This window comes from Ursus maritimus, unplaced genomic scaffold (genome assembly GCF_017311325.1).
Source record: "Ursus maritimus isolate PB19 unplaced genomic scaffold, ASM1731132v1 scaffold_27, whole genome shotgun sequence".
In the NCBI taxonomy this organism is placed as follows: Eukaryota; Metazoa; Chordata; class Mammalia; order Carnivora; family Ursidae; genus Ursus; species Ursus maritimus.
The window spans coordinates 35953368-35968111 of NW_024425230.1; the positions used below are offsets into that span (position 1 = coordinate 35953368).

The 14744-nt window shown below is 42.2% G+C and overlaps 2 protein-coding genes across 3 annotated transcripts in view; one reads left to right on the forward strand and one right to left on the reverse strand.

Annotated features, from left to right (window-relative positions):
• IQCH (IQ motif containing H) overlaps positions 1 to 12361 on the reverse strand; it is a 197113-nt gene extending 184752 nt beyond the window's left edge. Inside the window, exons 1-3 of the mRNA XM_008708553.2 lie at positions 12311 to 12361; positions 3602 to 3724; positions 1863 to 1957 (exon numbers count right to left, since the gene is read on the reverse strand). Coding sequence (XP_008706775.2) covers positions 1863 to 1957; positions 3602 to 3724; positions 12311 to 12361 — 269 coding nt within the window. The remainder of the gene's footprint in view (positions 1 to 1862; positions 1958 to 3601; positions 3725 to 12310) is intronic.
• A 240-nt stretch (positions 12362 to 12601) lies between these two features.
• AAGAB (alpha and gamma adaptin binding protein) overlaps positions 12602 to 14744 on the forward strand; it is a 55648-nt gene continuing 53505 nt past the window's right edge. For both annotated transcript variants that reach the window (XM_008708552.2, XM_040643074.1), the window contains exon 1: positions 12602 to 12702. In XM_008708552.2, coding sequence (XP_008706774.2) covers positions 12630 to 12702 — 73 coding nt within the window. In that variant the 5' untranslated portion in view covers positions 12602 to 12629. The remainder of the gene's footprint in view (positions 12703 to 14744) is intronic.

Genomic DNA, 14744 nt, shown 5'->3' on the forward strand with positions numbered 1-14744 from the left:
TCCAGTTTTCGACCTGGCTCCTATCATTTCATTTTCCAGTTGCACATGCTACTTCAGTGGCACACATCCACAGCTATGATGGAGGTACTCCCCGAGGCTTGTGAGGCTTGTACAGACTTGCCAGGCTCCCATCGTCCTGCCAGGAGGACCAGTGATCATATTATTGTCTTGAATAGGAGAGAAAGGATCCAAGGACTACATCTGGGAGCCAGCTCCATGCCCCAATTAATAATGAAGTCATCCTTCTCTCTTCCAGACCCTAATAAGGGGCAAGGATACTCCTTGGCGAGGGAGAAGAACTGTAGGAGAAAGGTCTCTGCCTGAACCTCTCTGCTTGGTTCTCTGTAGCTGTAATTGCTACATAGTTTGCTCTTTCCAGCTATCATAACTTGCAAATCGGCAGCCCAGACTCTCTGTTCTTTGTCAGGATGGAAGAACAAAGAGAAAGCTGGAGAAGGCCAGGAGAACTTCATCGGAGCTGGTGACAGACATCTATCTCTTTTCCTGTTTGCTTTCCCTAACCCCTCCATTCTGAGGCTTTCCAACTTGCTGCTGTATGTATGTGCAATCTTTGACCACAGCCTACTACAGATCTGTCGGCTGCCATCTACACAGGCCTCACAACTTGCCTGTAGGTTTCCCTTGATTTCAAACTAAGAGTCAATCAATGTAAGTTGGGAAACTATCTCCAATATTTTCTTCTCCAAGAATCCTTTTTATTATTTTCCTTACAGATTCCTTGTTTTAAAAGATTATGAATAGTAACCTATTTTCAGGTCTTTTTTTTTTTTTAAGATTTTATTTATTTGTCAGAGAGAGGGAGAGACGGAGCACAAGCAGGGGGAGCAGCAGGCAGAGGGAGAAGCAGGCTCCCCCCTGAGCAAGGAGCCCAATGTGAGGCTCGATCCCAGGACCCTGGGATCATGACCGGAGACGAAGGCAGACACTTAACCAACAGAGCCACCCAAAGGCCCCTTCCGGTCATTTTTTTATTCCCAAATTTAAAAATCAAAGATATAAATGATGAAAACTAGACAAATGAGGGAAAGGTTGCCTCTACAAGGGATGATGGATGCCTGTGGCACTCCTTTATGTGGGGGAAAGGGGGACAGATATCCCCAAGGCTCTGCTCCCCACTACTGAATGCTGGAACGTGGTTATGTCTACAGATCGCCATGTTTCCTTGTGCACTATTCCTGAAATTTGACCTCACAATCTGGTATTACTCACTTATGCTTGGTACATATTTACAATGCAAATAGGGCCACAGGGTTTTTAAGCTTGGCACAACCTTACCCTACATGTACTCAAATTCAGGAGACCTACCTGTAACAGGGTCCAAAGCAAGGCAAGGCAATTTCTAAGTCAAGTCTAATTTTAATAAATCATCTCTTAGGATGTATTACATTGCGAATATTTCAAGCAAGTTTTATTATTGTTGTTTTGTTTTCCATGGAAACCCATATCATCTTTATAATAAAGCACATAAAATGTGCTAAAAACAGTAAAGAAAGTACCATGTGATCTTAATAGTGTAAACATGGGTTTGCATTAAAATATTTCCTTTAGGAGTTGAGTTTTGGATACCTTTTGCTAAAAAAAACAGTAACACCAAAACTAGGACCCTGGAGTAATTGTCATGGTGTCAAGCATTAAAAGGCAAGAAGAGTAACCTGGAATAAACTTCATTAAAGTTCAAATTCCGCCATTAACTTCTTATACAAAACTACTGAAATTTGTAGAATGGATACGAACAAAGCCGAGAAGATTTTGTCTTTATGGTCACCTGACCTGAGCAGGAAAAATTATTATTATTTTTTTATTGTCCTTATTTTGGACCCCAAAATGGCTATCTTACTTACCACTTGGAAGCGTGAGAAGAATATAAATTATCGTCATTAATAGGAGTCGTTAACACATGATGGTTAACAACATTTAAATACTTCTCGATGTGAATCTGTTACAGAAAAGTTAAAGTTTAGGCCATTATAGTGGACTTAAGATACTCAGCTAATTTACTTTATTTCATTAGGGTAACGCTTTGAATTGTGTAATTAAGCCAAAAGACACAACATGCTATGTGTTTATTGCATGCCTAAGGTATCATTGGGCATCTCGAGGCTAAATGACTTTATCCCAAAAAGCATAATAAACAATTGAGACTCAAAGCCTGAATGACCTGTAGCACTCTTCACAAATTAAACTATACACAACCGTCAGTAAATCGCTTAGCCAGGTAAGCTTACTAGGCAGGACAGGTACGGAGTAATGTCTTTCCTTTATAGGGATTTCAAGCAAGCATCTGGGGCAAGAATTTGGCCCTTAGGTAACAGATTATTTTAAATGGCCAACCCAAAGACTCCAGCTGGGTGCAGCCCTCTCTCCATCAGGTAATGTAGGACAATGGTGTGCCAGTTTGATGAGACAACAAAACACACCACATCTCTCACGGCCTGAGGAGCTGGGCTGTGAAGCTGACAATGTGGGAGAGTGAAAGTCTGAGGCCAGAGCAGGGACAGTGACAGTTAGAGGTCTCGAAGATGGAGATGGTCCTTATTTGGACACATGTGCTAATAGATCCTTGTTTCTTTCTTTCTTTTTTCTTTTTTTCTTTTTCTTTCTTTCTTTTTTTTTTAAAGATTTTATTTATTTATTTGACAGACAGACAGCCAGCGAGAGAGGGAACACAAGCAGGGGGAGTGGGAGAGGAAGAAGCAGGCTCCCAGTGGAGAAGCCCGATGTGGGGCTCGATTCCACAACTCCGGGGTCACGCCCTGAGCCGAAGGCAGATGCTTAACAACTGAGCCACCCAGGCGCCCCCTTTCTTTTTTCTTTTTAAGATTTATTTATTTGAGAGAGAGAGCGAGCAGGAGGCGAAGGGTAGGGGGAGAGGGAGAGAGAGAATCTCAACAGACTCCCCGCTGAGCTCAGAGCTCAATCTCGGGACCCTGAGATCATGACCTGAGCTGAAATCAAGAGTCGGAAGCTTAACTGACTGAGCCACCCAGGCGCCCCTAGATCCTTGTTTTATAAATAAATATTATCCTGGTCCAAAGATTGGATTCTCCTCTGCCCTTCGACCCAGCCATAATGATGAAGTCCCTGTGTACTTTCTCTCTCTCTTCCAAAGTTGGCATATCTCTTTAGCTTTACCTACTGGATTGCAATATCACAAAGATGACTAATCTCAAAATACTTTATTTAGGGAAAAATAAACTCTTATTCTTTAGAACCCCAGTGAATCTGATAGAAACACTGCGAAGTAATTGCTTTGAGTCCTTTTTTTGTCGGGCATAGTGTTGGACTAACGGTTATTTTAAAAATTCTTAATTCTTTTTATCAAACCACATGTTAGGGATTGTCACTGCATAATCTTACATTCCCAACACCTTAACTTCTTTGTGGAATGTGACAGGATGCAAACCACTCAATCAGTTAATAATCATGATTTGAATAAAAGGGACAGAATGAGAAAGCTGCTGACCAACCTAAGTCCTTCTCTGTTACAGAATTACACGGGGTCCTGTGAGAACCATAGTCCTTTCCTTCTAGAGGAATCTTTGTCTCTTTCCAGCACTTTAATATCTAAAGCTCTACTTACTCTTAACCCCATTTCAGTCCTTTTGATTGCGGTTTCAAGATTCTGAATGTTCAGAGCCTCTCCTTTTTCCTCAAGTGGGAAATTTGTTAATTTCTCCTTTAACTGATAAAGGTCTTCATGGACCTATAGGTATAAAAAATATAAAATATTGAAAGATACGTACAAAGTTCACCTGAAACAGTTATTTTAAAGATCTGCAATTTGCTCGAATTGCTAGAGACCACCAAGTGGATTTTATGATGTTCATTGGAAAGGACTGTCTTCATGTTCTAAGATATTCTGGTTTGTTTGTTTGTTTGTTTGTTTGTTTTTTAGATTTTATTTATTTATTAGAGAGAGAGACAGCCAGCGAGAGAGGGACCACAAGCAGGGGGAGTGGGAAAGGAAGAAGCAGGCTCCCAGTGGAGAAGCCTGATGTGGGGCTCGATCCCATAACGCCGGGATCACGCCCTGAGCTGAAGGCAGACGCTTAACGACTGAGCCACCCAGGCGACCCTTTTTAAAAAAGATTTTATTTATTTGAGAGAGAGAGAGAGAGAGAGAGAACACAAGCAGGGGGAGGGGCCGAGGGAGAAGCAGGCTCCCCGCTGAGCAGGAAGCCTGATGCAGGGCTGGATCCCAGGACCCTAAGATCAGGATCTGAGCCGAAGGCAGCCGCTTAACCATCTGAACCACCCAGGCACCTCTAAGATATTCTTTATTAGAATGTTGCATTATTGTCTTTCAGATTTAAAAAAACTAAGCTTTCACACAATTTTGTATTTTTCCTTCCCCCCCCCCATTAGAAACAAATCGAAGATAAAACTACAACTCAAATTGCTTCTGCTTCTCAGCTGGTAAAAAGTATGAGCTGATATGAAGTTTGCACCAAACTCGGATTTCTACGAACTGGTTAAAAGGTAAGAAAACAGAAAAGTTCTAGCAACGAGAGGTTTTCGTGAAAGCAGAGCCTTTCAGGGACCCCTTGGTGGCTCAGTCTGTTAAGCACCCAACTCTTGGTCTCGGCTCAGGTCATGGTCTCAGGGTCGTGAGATTGAGCCCCACATAGGGCTCTGTGCTCAACATGGAGTCTGTTGAAATTTCTTTCTCTTCTTCTCTTTCTGCCCCTCCCTGCACTCTCTCTCTCTCTCTCTAAGCAAGCAAGCAGAGCCTTTCAAAAGGGAATTGTAAATAGGTTGACAGAGCCCCTTAGTTTTCCATTCTGGCTGGATCTTCCCCACGTACTGCTCTGAAGAGGCAGTTCTGTAGATATGTGGTCAGGTAGGTACGCAGTCAGAAATGAAAATGACCGGTGAAGAAATAGCAACATAGGTTATCACTTCAACGTTTTCCTTCAATGTGTATTTTCCTTGGAAATGATGAACGTGCCTCTAATATCAATAAATCGGGTGCTATGAGATTAGACACCACAAGATTCTCTGCATTCGTATCAGAAACCAAACTTCAATAGATAAATACAGATGGCACCAATTATTGTATGGGCTGCTGCCACAAGAAAAACATTTTGTTATGCAAATTTATGAACCCAACACCTGTTTCAGCAATAGTCACACCAATAACAATCTGCAGACTGGGTTGCTAAAGGCATTTTGAAACGGCTACCTTTTCTCTGTTAGTATAACTGGACACACAGGCTGATCCAGCCTGTGTTATCGATTACTTTGAAAAATTCCCATGGAGCCAACTATTCAAAAGATCAGATTTTGCATCTTTTCACTGATGGGCATCACAGTCTGGTAGACACATCTGGTCATTTGTACTCAGCACAAATTGTCATGGAAAGCCTTCAGGGCTCACAGATTGAAAGCAGAACACACCTACTGTTTGCTTGTGGGCACGAAAGATGAAGATGTACTCCTTCCGATTGTGTTGTCCAAGTTCCTGCTACAAGCTGATTTACCATCTATTGTCTAAAGGCGTTTACAAAGTACAAAGAGGCAGTTCAAGGACAAGCCCCACTTCCAGACCCACATTTCTTGGTTCTTCCTTAGAATGCACTACGTTTCCTTCTTGTAGCTCTGGTATTTGTAGTATTTGTAACTTCACGTATCATTCTGTACTTCTGTCTGTCAACAGCTGGGGGAGTGAAACTGTCCTAGATTATTTATCGTGGAACTGAAGGGCTGCTTTCTTTATCTGCCTTTATCTGTGTGGGCAATTGCACTTCTACCCAGGGTCATGAGATAATATGTAACAGGTCTGGTACATAGTAAAGACCAAGGAAAAGGCAAATGGACATAATTCCTTGCTCTATCACTGGTCCCATGACGTCCATGCACAGCATCACGTTTTCTCTGATTTCTTTACCACGAGGAAAGAATTATTCTACCTCAGAGAATTATTGAGTAAAAATAAGGCAATGAAAGGAAAATGAATGACTGTAGGCTTTGGAACCAGGCAGATGTGAACTAGAACCCTATTTCCTCTTTTACGGAGCTTGCCGCATTTACTTAGTTTTTGAGAGCCTTTGGTGGTTTCATCGAAGGGGGCTAAAGAGCTACCTGTTGGAATAGTGGCAAGAATAAAATGAGTTCAAGTACAGAAAGCGTTGCGTACAGGGTCAGCCACATAGGAGGGCACTGAACAAATGTTAATTCTCTTCTTCTGAATTGTCAAGCCCAGTGAAACTCCTTGCACATAACTGGCACTTAATAAATGTTCATTGATTTGAATTGCTCTCTTAATCTTCCTCAAGAGTTTTTTATTTTCTTGCCAGATATTTCCTTCTCCCCTCTCAATAACCACCCATCTGTTTGTATAGTAATTACAATAGAGATAAGTACTGTAGGAAATGTGTCACCAGACTTGGGCAGAAACAAAGATTAAGTTCTAAATCTCTGTTCTTCCTTCCAATAGACCCAGTCTACCATATTGAAATTCCAATAGACCCAGTCTACCATATTGAAATTCCAATAGACCCAGTCTACCATATTGAAATTCCAATAGACCCAGTCTACCATATTGAAATTTTACACATCCCCCATCATCTCTGTGATCATCAAATGCATTGCTTTCCATATATTTCCTAGTTGGAGGGAGATTATTATTTTGACAGTTTGGGGACAGAGCTGCTTAATAAGAAGCGCTTGAAAGATTTAATGCAGTGAAAATTTGTTCTAGAATTTAGAAGTCTAGCCACACAACCAGATTCCATGTTGTCCAAAGCAGTTCCATAATTGCATTTTATTAATCTCTGCTAAAGATAGAGTTTGGCTGACTCATTCTCGTCACACTTGCCCACTTGTCCCTTCATTTTATGTTGTGTGCTCTGGGCAAACCAGACGGAGGAGGTGATAAGAAAGACAGCGATGATATCAAGCTGTCGATGAGTTCCAATATTTCCAAGGTTGGTGTTCACATGAAAAGGTTGGATTTTGGAAATATGATTTCCAATACTAATTAAAAAGCTAATTTTGACTGCAAGACTAGATTATCCTTGTTGCACAAAGATTTCTTTAAGAGTTGGATCAAGCAAGCATTTTAGAAGCTGTATTAAAAAGATATCACATGGGGGCGCCTGGGTGGCGCAGTCGTTAAGCGTCTGTCTTCGGCTCAGGGCGTGAGCCCGGATTGAGCCCCACATCAGACTCCTCCACTGGAAGCCTGCTTCTTCCTCTCCCACTCCCCCTGCTGTGTTCCCTCTCTCATTGGCTGTCTCTCTCTGTCAAATAAATAAATAAAATCTTAAAAAAAAAAGATATCACATGATCATTAATAAAGTAGAAAAACAAAGCTTGTAAGAGTTATTAATAAAAGCACCAAGGAAACTTCCGGACTCACAACCCCACTCCTTCAAGGCTGTTTCGCAAGCGTGCCATAACCTGTTTCAGGATCAACATATACAGGACCTCTCCCCCTGGGCAAGTTACTTCAGCTCTTTGTACCTTAGTTTCTTCTTCTGTAAACTGGGGCTAAATATGACACCTGCCTAACAGAGTTGCAGCAGTGTCTAGCTGTCTATAAAGTTGGCTACTATTTCAATTATAACGATGATTATTATCACTATGGTTAGAACCCCACTGTTCTGATCCGTTGAGGAAAGATCCAGCTGAAACCAGCAAAGGTCTGAATGCTAGACTTAAAAGTGAAAGAAGTTAAGTAGTTAACAAAGGGCTGCCTAGTAGAACTCTGTGCGGAGATAGTAATCACATGTCTTGAACCAAAAATGAGAACATGGGCTTTGGTGTGTGATCAGAGAGTGGGACAGAATGTTTACGGTCAGAACTGTCCTGGGAAATCCAGACATACAAAGCACATGTTTTCATAATAAGTCACACAACGAGTTTATAATCAGAACACGGATTATTTGTCTTTAATAAAGATTTGTTCCCTCAAGTACTTTAGATATTTTATCAAAATATTGTATTATTAATTTGTATCATCTATTGTGCTTTCTAAATAATAGAACATGTTAGTCCAGCTCCCTTCATTTTTGAACAGGACGTACATATTAGGAGACTGAATTAATGAGTAGATCATTATCCAGTCGTCCAGGATCAATGGAGCCAATCCTGTGCTAGGTAAAGGGGGATATCCAAAAATCCACTTGTAACAGGGAAACAAGGCATACCTTATTTACCCGATAGCATCACCCATAAAGTTTTAGTTAGGAATGGAATAGGCCTGGTTAAAAAGACAGGCTAAAATTAATTTTTTCCTTTTCTTCCTGTAAAAAGCAGGCTACTCTTAAAAAGACACAGAAATGAACAGAAAACTAAGTAATATTAAAAGACAAGAGACCAGATCTAATGACAGCTCACATCTATTGAGTGTTACACATTATACGTTACCCTGTATCTTAACCCTTACAAAACTCCTAAGGGGGAGCTCCTATGATCATCTTTATCCTTACTTGAGGGAATCTGAGGTTTAAAGTGGTTAAGTACCCTGTGTCAGGTAAGATAGCTGGTTAATTGGTGGAACGACTCAAATCCAGGCAGTCTGAATCCAGAAACTTTATGCCTAACCATTAACCAGTACCTGCATAATGTCTACAGATAAACAGGTATTCATAAATCTACAAAGCTACAGGTTGGTGAAAATTCAGTGGAAAAGGCAGGATTTAAATACTGAGAGGAGCAAAAGGGGGCAAGAGAAGATATTCTTTTTATACCACGTTGACAGATTGAAAGGGTTTGAGAAGATTGCTTGCATTTTCTACGTATACGGGTCTACCCACAATACTCATCTTTGATCGGTTTCTTTTCCATAATGTGAAATAATAATAGCCCTTGTCAGATAGCTTTGTTGTAGGGGGTTAAATGAGTTAAAATATGTACAGCACTTAGAACTGTGCACAATACCCAGCAAATCCTGTTAGCTTTGATTATTGGGATTTTTCTTGGAAATCATATTACAGTTTATATTTTACAATACTATCTAAGGTAGAAGGTCTCAGAATTGAGCATGCATCAGAGTAATCTGCAAGGGTTATAAGAACAGATCGCTGGGTTCTACCCCCAGAACTCCTGATTTAGTGGGTCTGGAATGAGGTCTGAGAATTTGTGTTTCTTTTAAGTCCTCAGCCAGTGCTGAAGATACTGGTCCTGGGGCCGCTCTTTGAGAATCACTGGTCTAAAGAGTTGCTTAATGTATCTGATTGAAACACAGACCTGGTATACCCATTTAGGACGAAGCAAGTAGAGATTTGAAGTACCTCTGCTTTTCTGGCAACTTCGTATATATGTGTATATGTATTATATATAATAAATATATAAATGTTTAATATATTAATATATAATTATATAATTGTAATTTATACATATTGCACTTAAATATAAATTGATAGAAACAATTTGATTGTCTAGGCTGATAATAAAGGAAGGCCACTTTATGATAAAAAGAAACTATGTAGCTTTGGGGAAATTGGGTCAATTTAGAGTCAGAGGTAGACCTAATTCAGGCTATGTATCCTAGAGAAGAGAAAACTGAGGCCCAGGGAGGTGAAATGATTAGCCTAAAGTTACCCACCTGGGAGCATGTCATTGCCAAGGTCAGACCTCAGGATTCTGACTCCCCACAAAGTGCTTTTCACTAGATGTACTGCTTATGGGTGGCCTGTTTGAAGGACATAAATCATTGCCCCGAGCAGAAGTGAAATCCATGCTGTGTGTCCGAGAGTAGTGCTGTATGCTCATCAATACTCCGGACTTGGTGAGAAAGTAGGGAGAGTCTTCCTCATTTCCTTGTTATATATATTCTCCATATTACCAGGGAGAATGTTCTACTGTGTCTAGAGATCAGCTCATTAATCAGGTTAACACACAGGCTCGCTTTTTCTACACAGCCCTCCACTTAGTGTGTCCAGAATAACCCTTTTTAGCATAGGGGCACGTTGATCAGCATGGATATGACTGTTGTCAGCTCTCCTGCTCCATTTTATAATCCAGTGACCACAGACACGGATACTGTAATGTTGTGTCCTAGGTTGATCAAATAGCTACCTCTGGATCCTTCTCTGGAGTGAAAAGTCTTCTGCTTTTCAGTCGATACCCTGTTCTACACTGTTCCAAACCACAAGGGGAGCAGCCCTGGGAAAGGGAATTCTCTCAAGGGAAAGCGTGAAATTAGGTGTGAGAATTCTCCCCGCATTCTGTCTCTTTTTTAGAGATGTTCCAGGTCTGGAGAAAGAGAGAAAACTAAGGAGTAACCTAATTGTTCCTGTAGTCAACATGAAGTATATTGTGGGGGAAAACTGGCTGTTTCTTGATAGGAGTCTCCATTAGTGTTCCAACTGTTTGGAGCCTGTAAACATGGGCCCTGGATTTAGAGGGTTATAAGTAGTAAAGAATCAACCTTTCCCAACGAGAGTTCTGACCTTTGCCCTTGGATACTGGGAGGTGATCTCTAGGCCCCTGGAGTGTCCTGCTCGGTAAGTGTCTTTGGGGGCTTTGGTCACCAGACAGTCTAACAGTGTGATTTATGATGGGGGCCTTGAGCCACGCCGCATCTGTTCCAACCTTTAGAGGAACGAGAGACTAAAGGCATTAGTGTGACCTCTGGGAAGGGTTGGAGATGAAAGGTCAGAACGTGGGCAGTGTGTGACTGAGTCCCAGTAAAAACTCTGGATATCAAAGTCTTAGGCAAGCTTCCCTAGTTGGCAATACTCCATGTATATTGTTACACATCATGGCTGGGAGGAGCTAAAGCCATCCTTGACTCCATGGGGAGAGGATGACTGGAAGCTCCGTTTTGATACCTCTTGGACGCTGCCCTCCGCATGCCTTTCCTTGGCTGGCTTTACTTTGTATCCTTTTGATGTTATAACACTGTCATTGTACGCATAGCACTTTCCTGAATTCTGTGTTACTCTAGCAAATTAGCCAGTGTGAAGGTGGTCAGGGCCCCCAGATTTGTAGATAGCTGGCCTCAAGTGAGGTTGATTTGGGGACTTCTGAACTTAGGCTGGAGTTGAAATGAAGGCAGTTTTGTGGGGACTGGTCCCTTAGACTTGGCAGTTTGCTAAATTCATCTAGGGTGCTAGTGACAGAGGATAACAGAACGGGAGGTAAGAAGATTTGGGTATTATTCATAGTGGGGAACTCTATGAAATTGGTGAGTTTAGGGGTTTGTATTTTGGGAAAGATGCATTTAAAGAAGTCTTTCCTAGATGGGAGGTAAGAGACCAATATCCTCACAGGCAAATCCATTGCAGATTTGAGTGAGAGTCCAAGAGTGAATTTAGGCAAATTACTTCAAGCCTTAGACAAATGGAGCTAAATACAAGTTAACAATGATGATTTATGCAGAAATGTTTTAAAACTACCGTATGTAAATGTGAAAGAACAAAATTTTTGTGGGAAAAATCTATAACTGTCACAAACTGACTTATACTGGAGAAGTTAAGACTTTCTTTTTTATATTTCCCCCCTCGGGTTAGAAAAAGTCATTTCCCTGAGGTTTTTGGGCACATTTCTATATTCAAAGCTTTAACTTGATAGGCAGTCCAAGTTATCTTTAATATATTTTCCTGTGTGTGCTCCTAAGCAAGGGACTTTGATTTAATTCATTTATTTATTTGAGATATAATCGACATATAACATTTCAGGTATACAACATAATTATTCAATATTTGTATGAACTGCAAAAATGATCACAATAAGTTTAGTTACCATCCATAACCGCACATAATTTTTTCTTATGATGAGAACTTTTAAGATGTATGCTCTTAGCAACTTTCAAATGTAACAGTACGGTATTATTAACTACAGTCGCTGGGCTATATATTACATCCCCAACACCTAATTATTTGCATGGTACTTTCAGATGCAAACAATTTAGGTGCTTAAGAAAAGTGGTTTACATATTTCAACTTCTCCCCAGATTTCTTATCTCCCCAAAGTGTCTGACTTGTATTTCCCTCCTATCAAGGGTTCAAATTTTTCAGAACATAACATTTTAAAACGGTGCCTTAGTGTAAGATGGATTTTCGGCTCTGGGGTGAGGTGTATATGGTCTTGGAGTTTTAGCAGAGGCAGAACAGTGGAGCTTCTGGAGCGCAACCTCCAGGACAAGGCACGGGGGGCGCGTTAGGCTCGTGGCGGAGGTCTGGGTGGGCATATTTGGTAGTTCTCGGAGGGGCAGTGCCCTCCGCACGCCGGAGGCAGTCTGGGGGCGGCTCCAAAAGGGTGGGCACGAGTGGATCGGCGCTGCTGGGCCTCGCTCGGAAGTGTCTTAGCTGGCCAGGGCCCGGAAAGGCCCGTTTCCCACCTGGATTAGGATGGTTCCGATGGGGTCGTGGTTCTCAGTCTCCTGTGCCATGGCTAGGGCCGGGGAGGGCTGCCTCCCGGAGGAGGAGCGTTCTCCAGCGCCGGGGCCAGGTGCCGAGAGCGCTCGTCCCCATGGCAACCCCACGCGCAGCGCGGTCTGTTCTACGCCGGGAGCGGAAGAGGGGGTGTTGGAGGAGTCAGGGCAGCCCGTTCCTCCCGTCAACGCGCCCTTCCTTGCGCGTCTCCCCCGCGCGCCGTCGGCCGTGGTACAGCCCAAGGCGGAAGCGGCTCTGGGACGGAACTGGCTCGAGAGAGCAGCTATGGCTGCGGGCGTCCCCTGTGCGCTTGTCACCAGCTGCTCCTCCACCTTCTCCGGAGACCGGCTGGTCCAGCGTGAGTAGCGGGGCTCCTGGGCCGACGTCCAAGCCACCCCAGTCTCGGCGGGCAGCGGCCTCAGAACCGCGGTCTCGCTCTCGGCCTTTGTCGTTGCCGCGGGCCCTGGGCTTTTCCTCCTCTCGCCAGGGGCCACAGGCTCCTCGGGTGCCGCTCAGACCCGGTCCGGGTGTCCAGGCACCGCTTCTGTCTTCCCCTAGCTCTCACATTCATTGCTTGTCTGCCCGCCCTGCGCGCTGTTGCTTTTCTTCCAGCTTTTTCTGCAAAGTGGGACTCATCGCTGCCCCGCCCAGCTCACGGGTTGTGCGGGCAGCTTTGAGATGAACCGAAAGGCGCTCTGGAAATTGTACCGAGTTAGCCGGGTGTAGGGTGCAGAAATTGGGATGCTTGTCGCGGTCCCTGCTCCTGAGGTGGACAGTGGGTTTCCTCTTGGCTCCCCCTTGATCTGTATGAGTTAGCCTTGTCCCCTCCACTCTTGTTATTCTCTGCCTTGCCTTCCTCCTGAGGCGCGTAGGCTCTCGGGCAACATTAGCTTTTGGGTGTTTCTAGAAGGGCCCAGTTTCTTGGCCTCTGGACCTTCATGGTGTCTGTCAAACTAAATAACTCTTGAGAGAAACCTTAGGCGAGACCAGTGTAGTAGACAGAGCATAGGACTGGGTCCTGGGCTCAACTCGTTCAGTAAAGGATTCTGTGAAGTTGATTGTAACCCAAGACACCTGTTTCAAATGCGTGGCTTCGAGTCAGAGCAGTGACTTTAAGCTGCGTGATAGTGAGCACACTTAACCTCCCCCCTGCAGCTTTCTTATCTGAAGATGATGGTGATTTTCACAGCATTGTTGTGCTTAACCCAGAGGCTGGCATAGAGTAAACATTCGATAAATGGTAGTCATTATTATTAAAAGCACATTCTCTCTCTAACCCCCAGTTTCCTGGTCCTAAAAATGGGGCACATGAGCCTATCTCACAGAATTATTTGAAGGACAGGTGACATTTTGAAAGCACTTTGTAAACTGTAAAGCATCACACAGCTATATATATTTTTTCTGTGCCTGTCAAATGACAGAATTAGGCAGGACGTCCCTCCAACACAAATATTCTATAAACTTAGTTATCATTTGTGACCACTTAAGTTCATTGCCAGGGTAGAAATTTAACTTTAACACTTACTAAATGAAGTAACTGTTCTGTGCCATTTCCTTACCCCTTAGTAGTGCTCTTTCCCATTTATTCCCTTTTCTTTTTAAAAGATTGTTTCATTGTAAAAGTAGTGCATTAAATAAGATTTAGCATATCGAGAAAGGAGAATGTCAGCCATGGTATCATCACCCAAACACAATTTCCGTTAACATTTCTGTGCATTTCCTTCTAGTCTTTTTTCCAATACTTATGTTAAAAAAAATTGTAACTACATCTCATACATAATTTTTATCCCACTATTTTATATATAATTTTTATGTTTTATACGTTTTTATATTTTGTATAAAAATTTTAAATTTTTATATATAAAATATATGTAAATGTAATTAACACATTTATAAAATATATAAAATAATTTATATAATTTGTATTTTACATATATTTTGTGTGTATATATATATATTTTAATTTTTTTTTTGAGAGAGAGAGTGTGAGAGGGGGCACACGTACATAGGGCAGCGGGAGAGAGAGAATCCTAAGCAGGTTCCAGGCTCAGCACAGAGCCCTGGGGGTAGAGGAGCTTGATCTCACGACCTTGAGATCATGACCTGAACTGATATCAAGAGTCAGATGCTTAACCGACTGAGCCAGCCAGGTGCCCCTGTGTATCATTTTTATTCTGGTATTTTTCATTTAACATTACATAATTTATGATGTAATATAAATTACTTTCCATCACATATTGCCTCTAGTGAACATAAAATTTGCTCAAGATTCTTAAAATTCTTGGTGTATTTAGCTTTATAAAATAATTACATGCATTGGATTTCCATTACTGGTACATAAAAGTCCTTTCAAAGCCAATCGCAGAAATATTTGTAAGTATTCTGATGGCTGTGGTACTC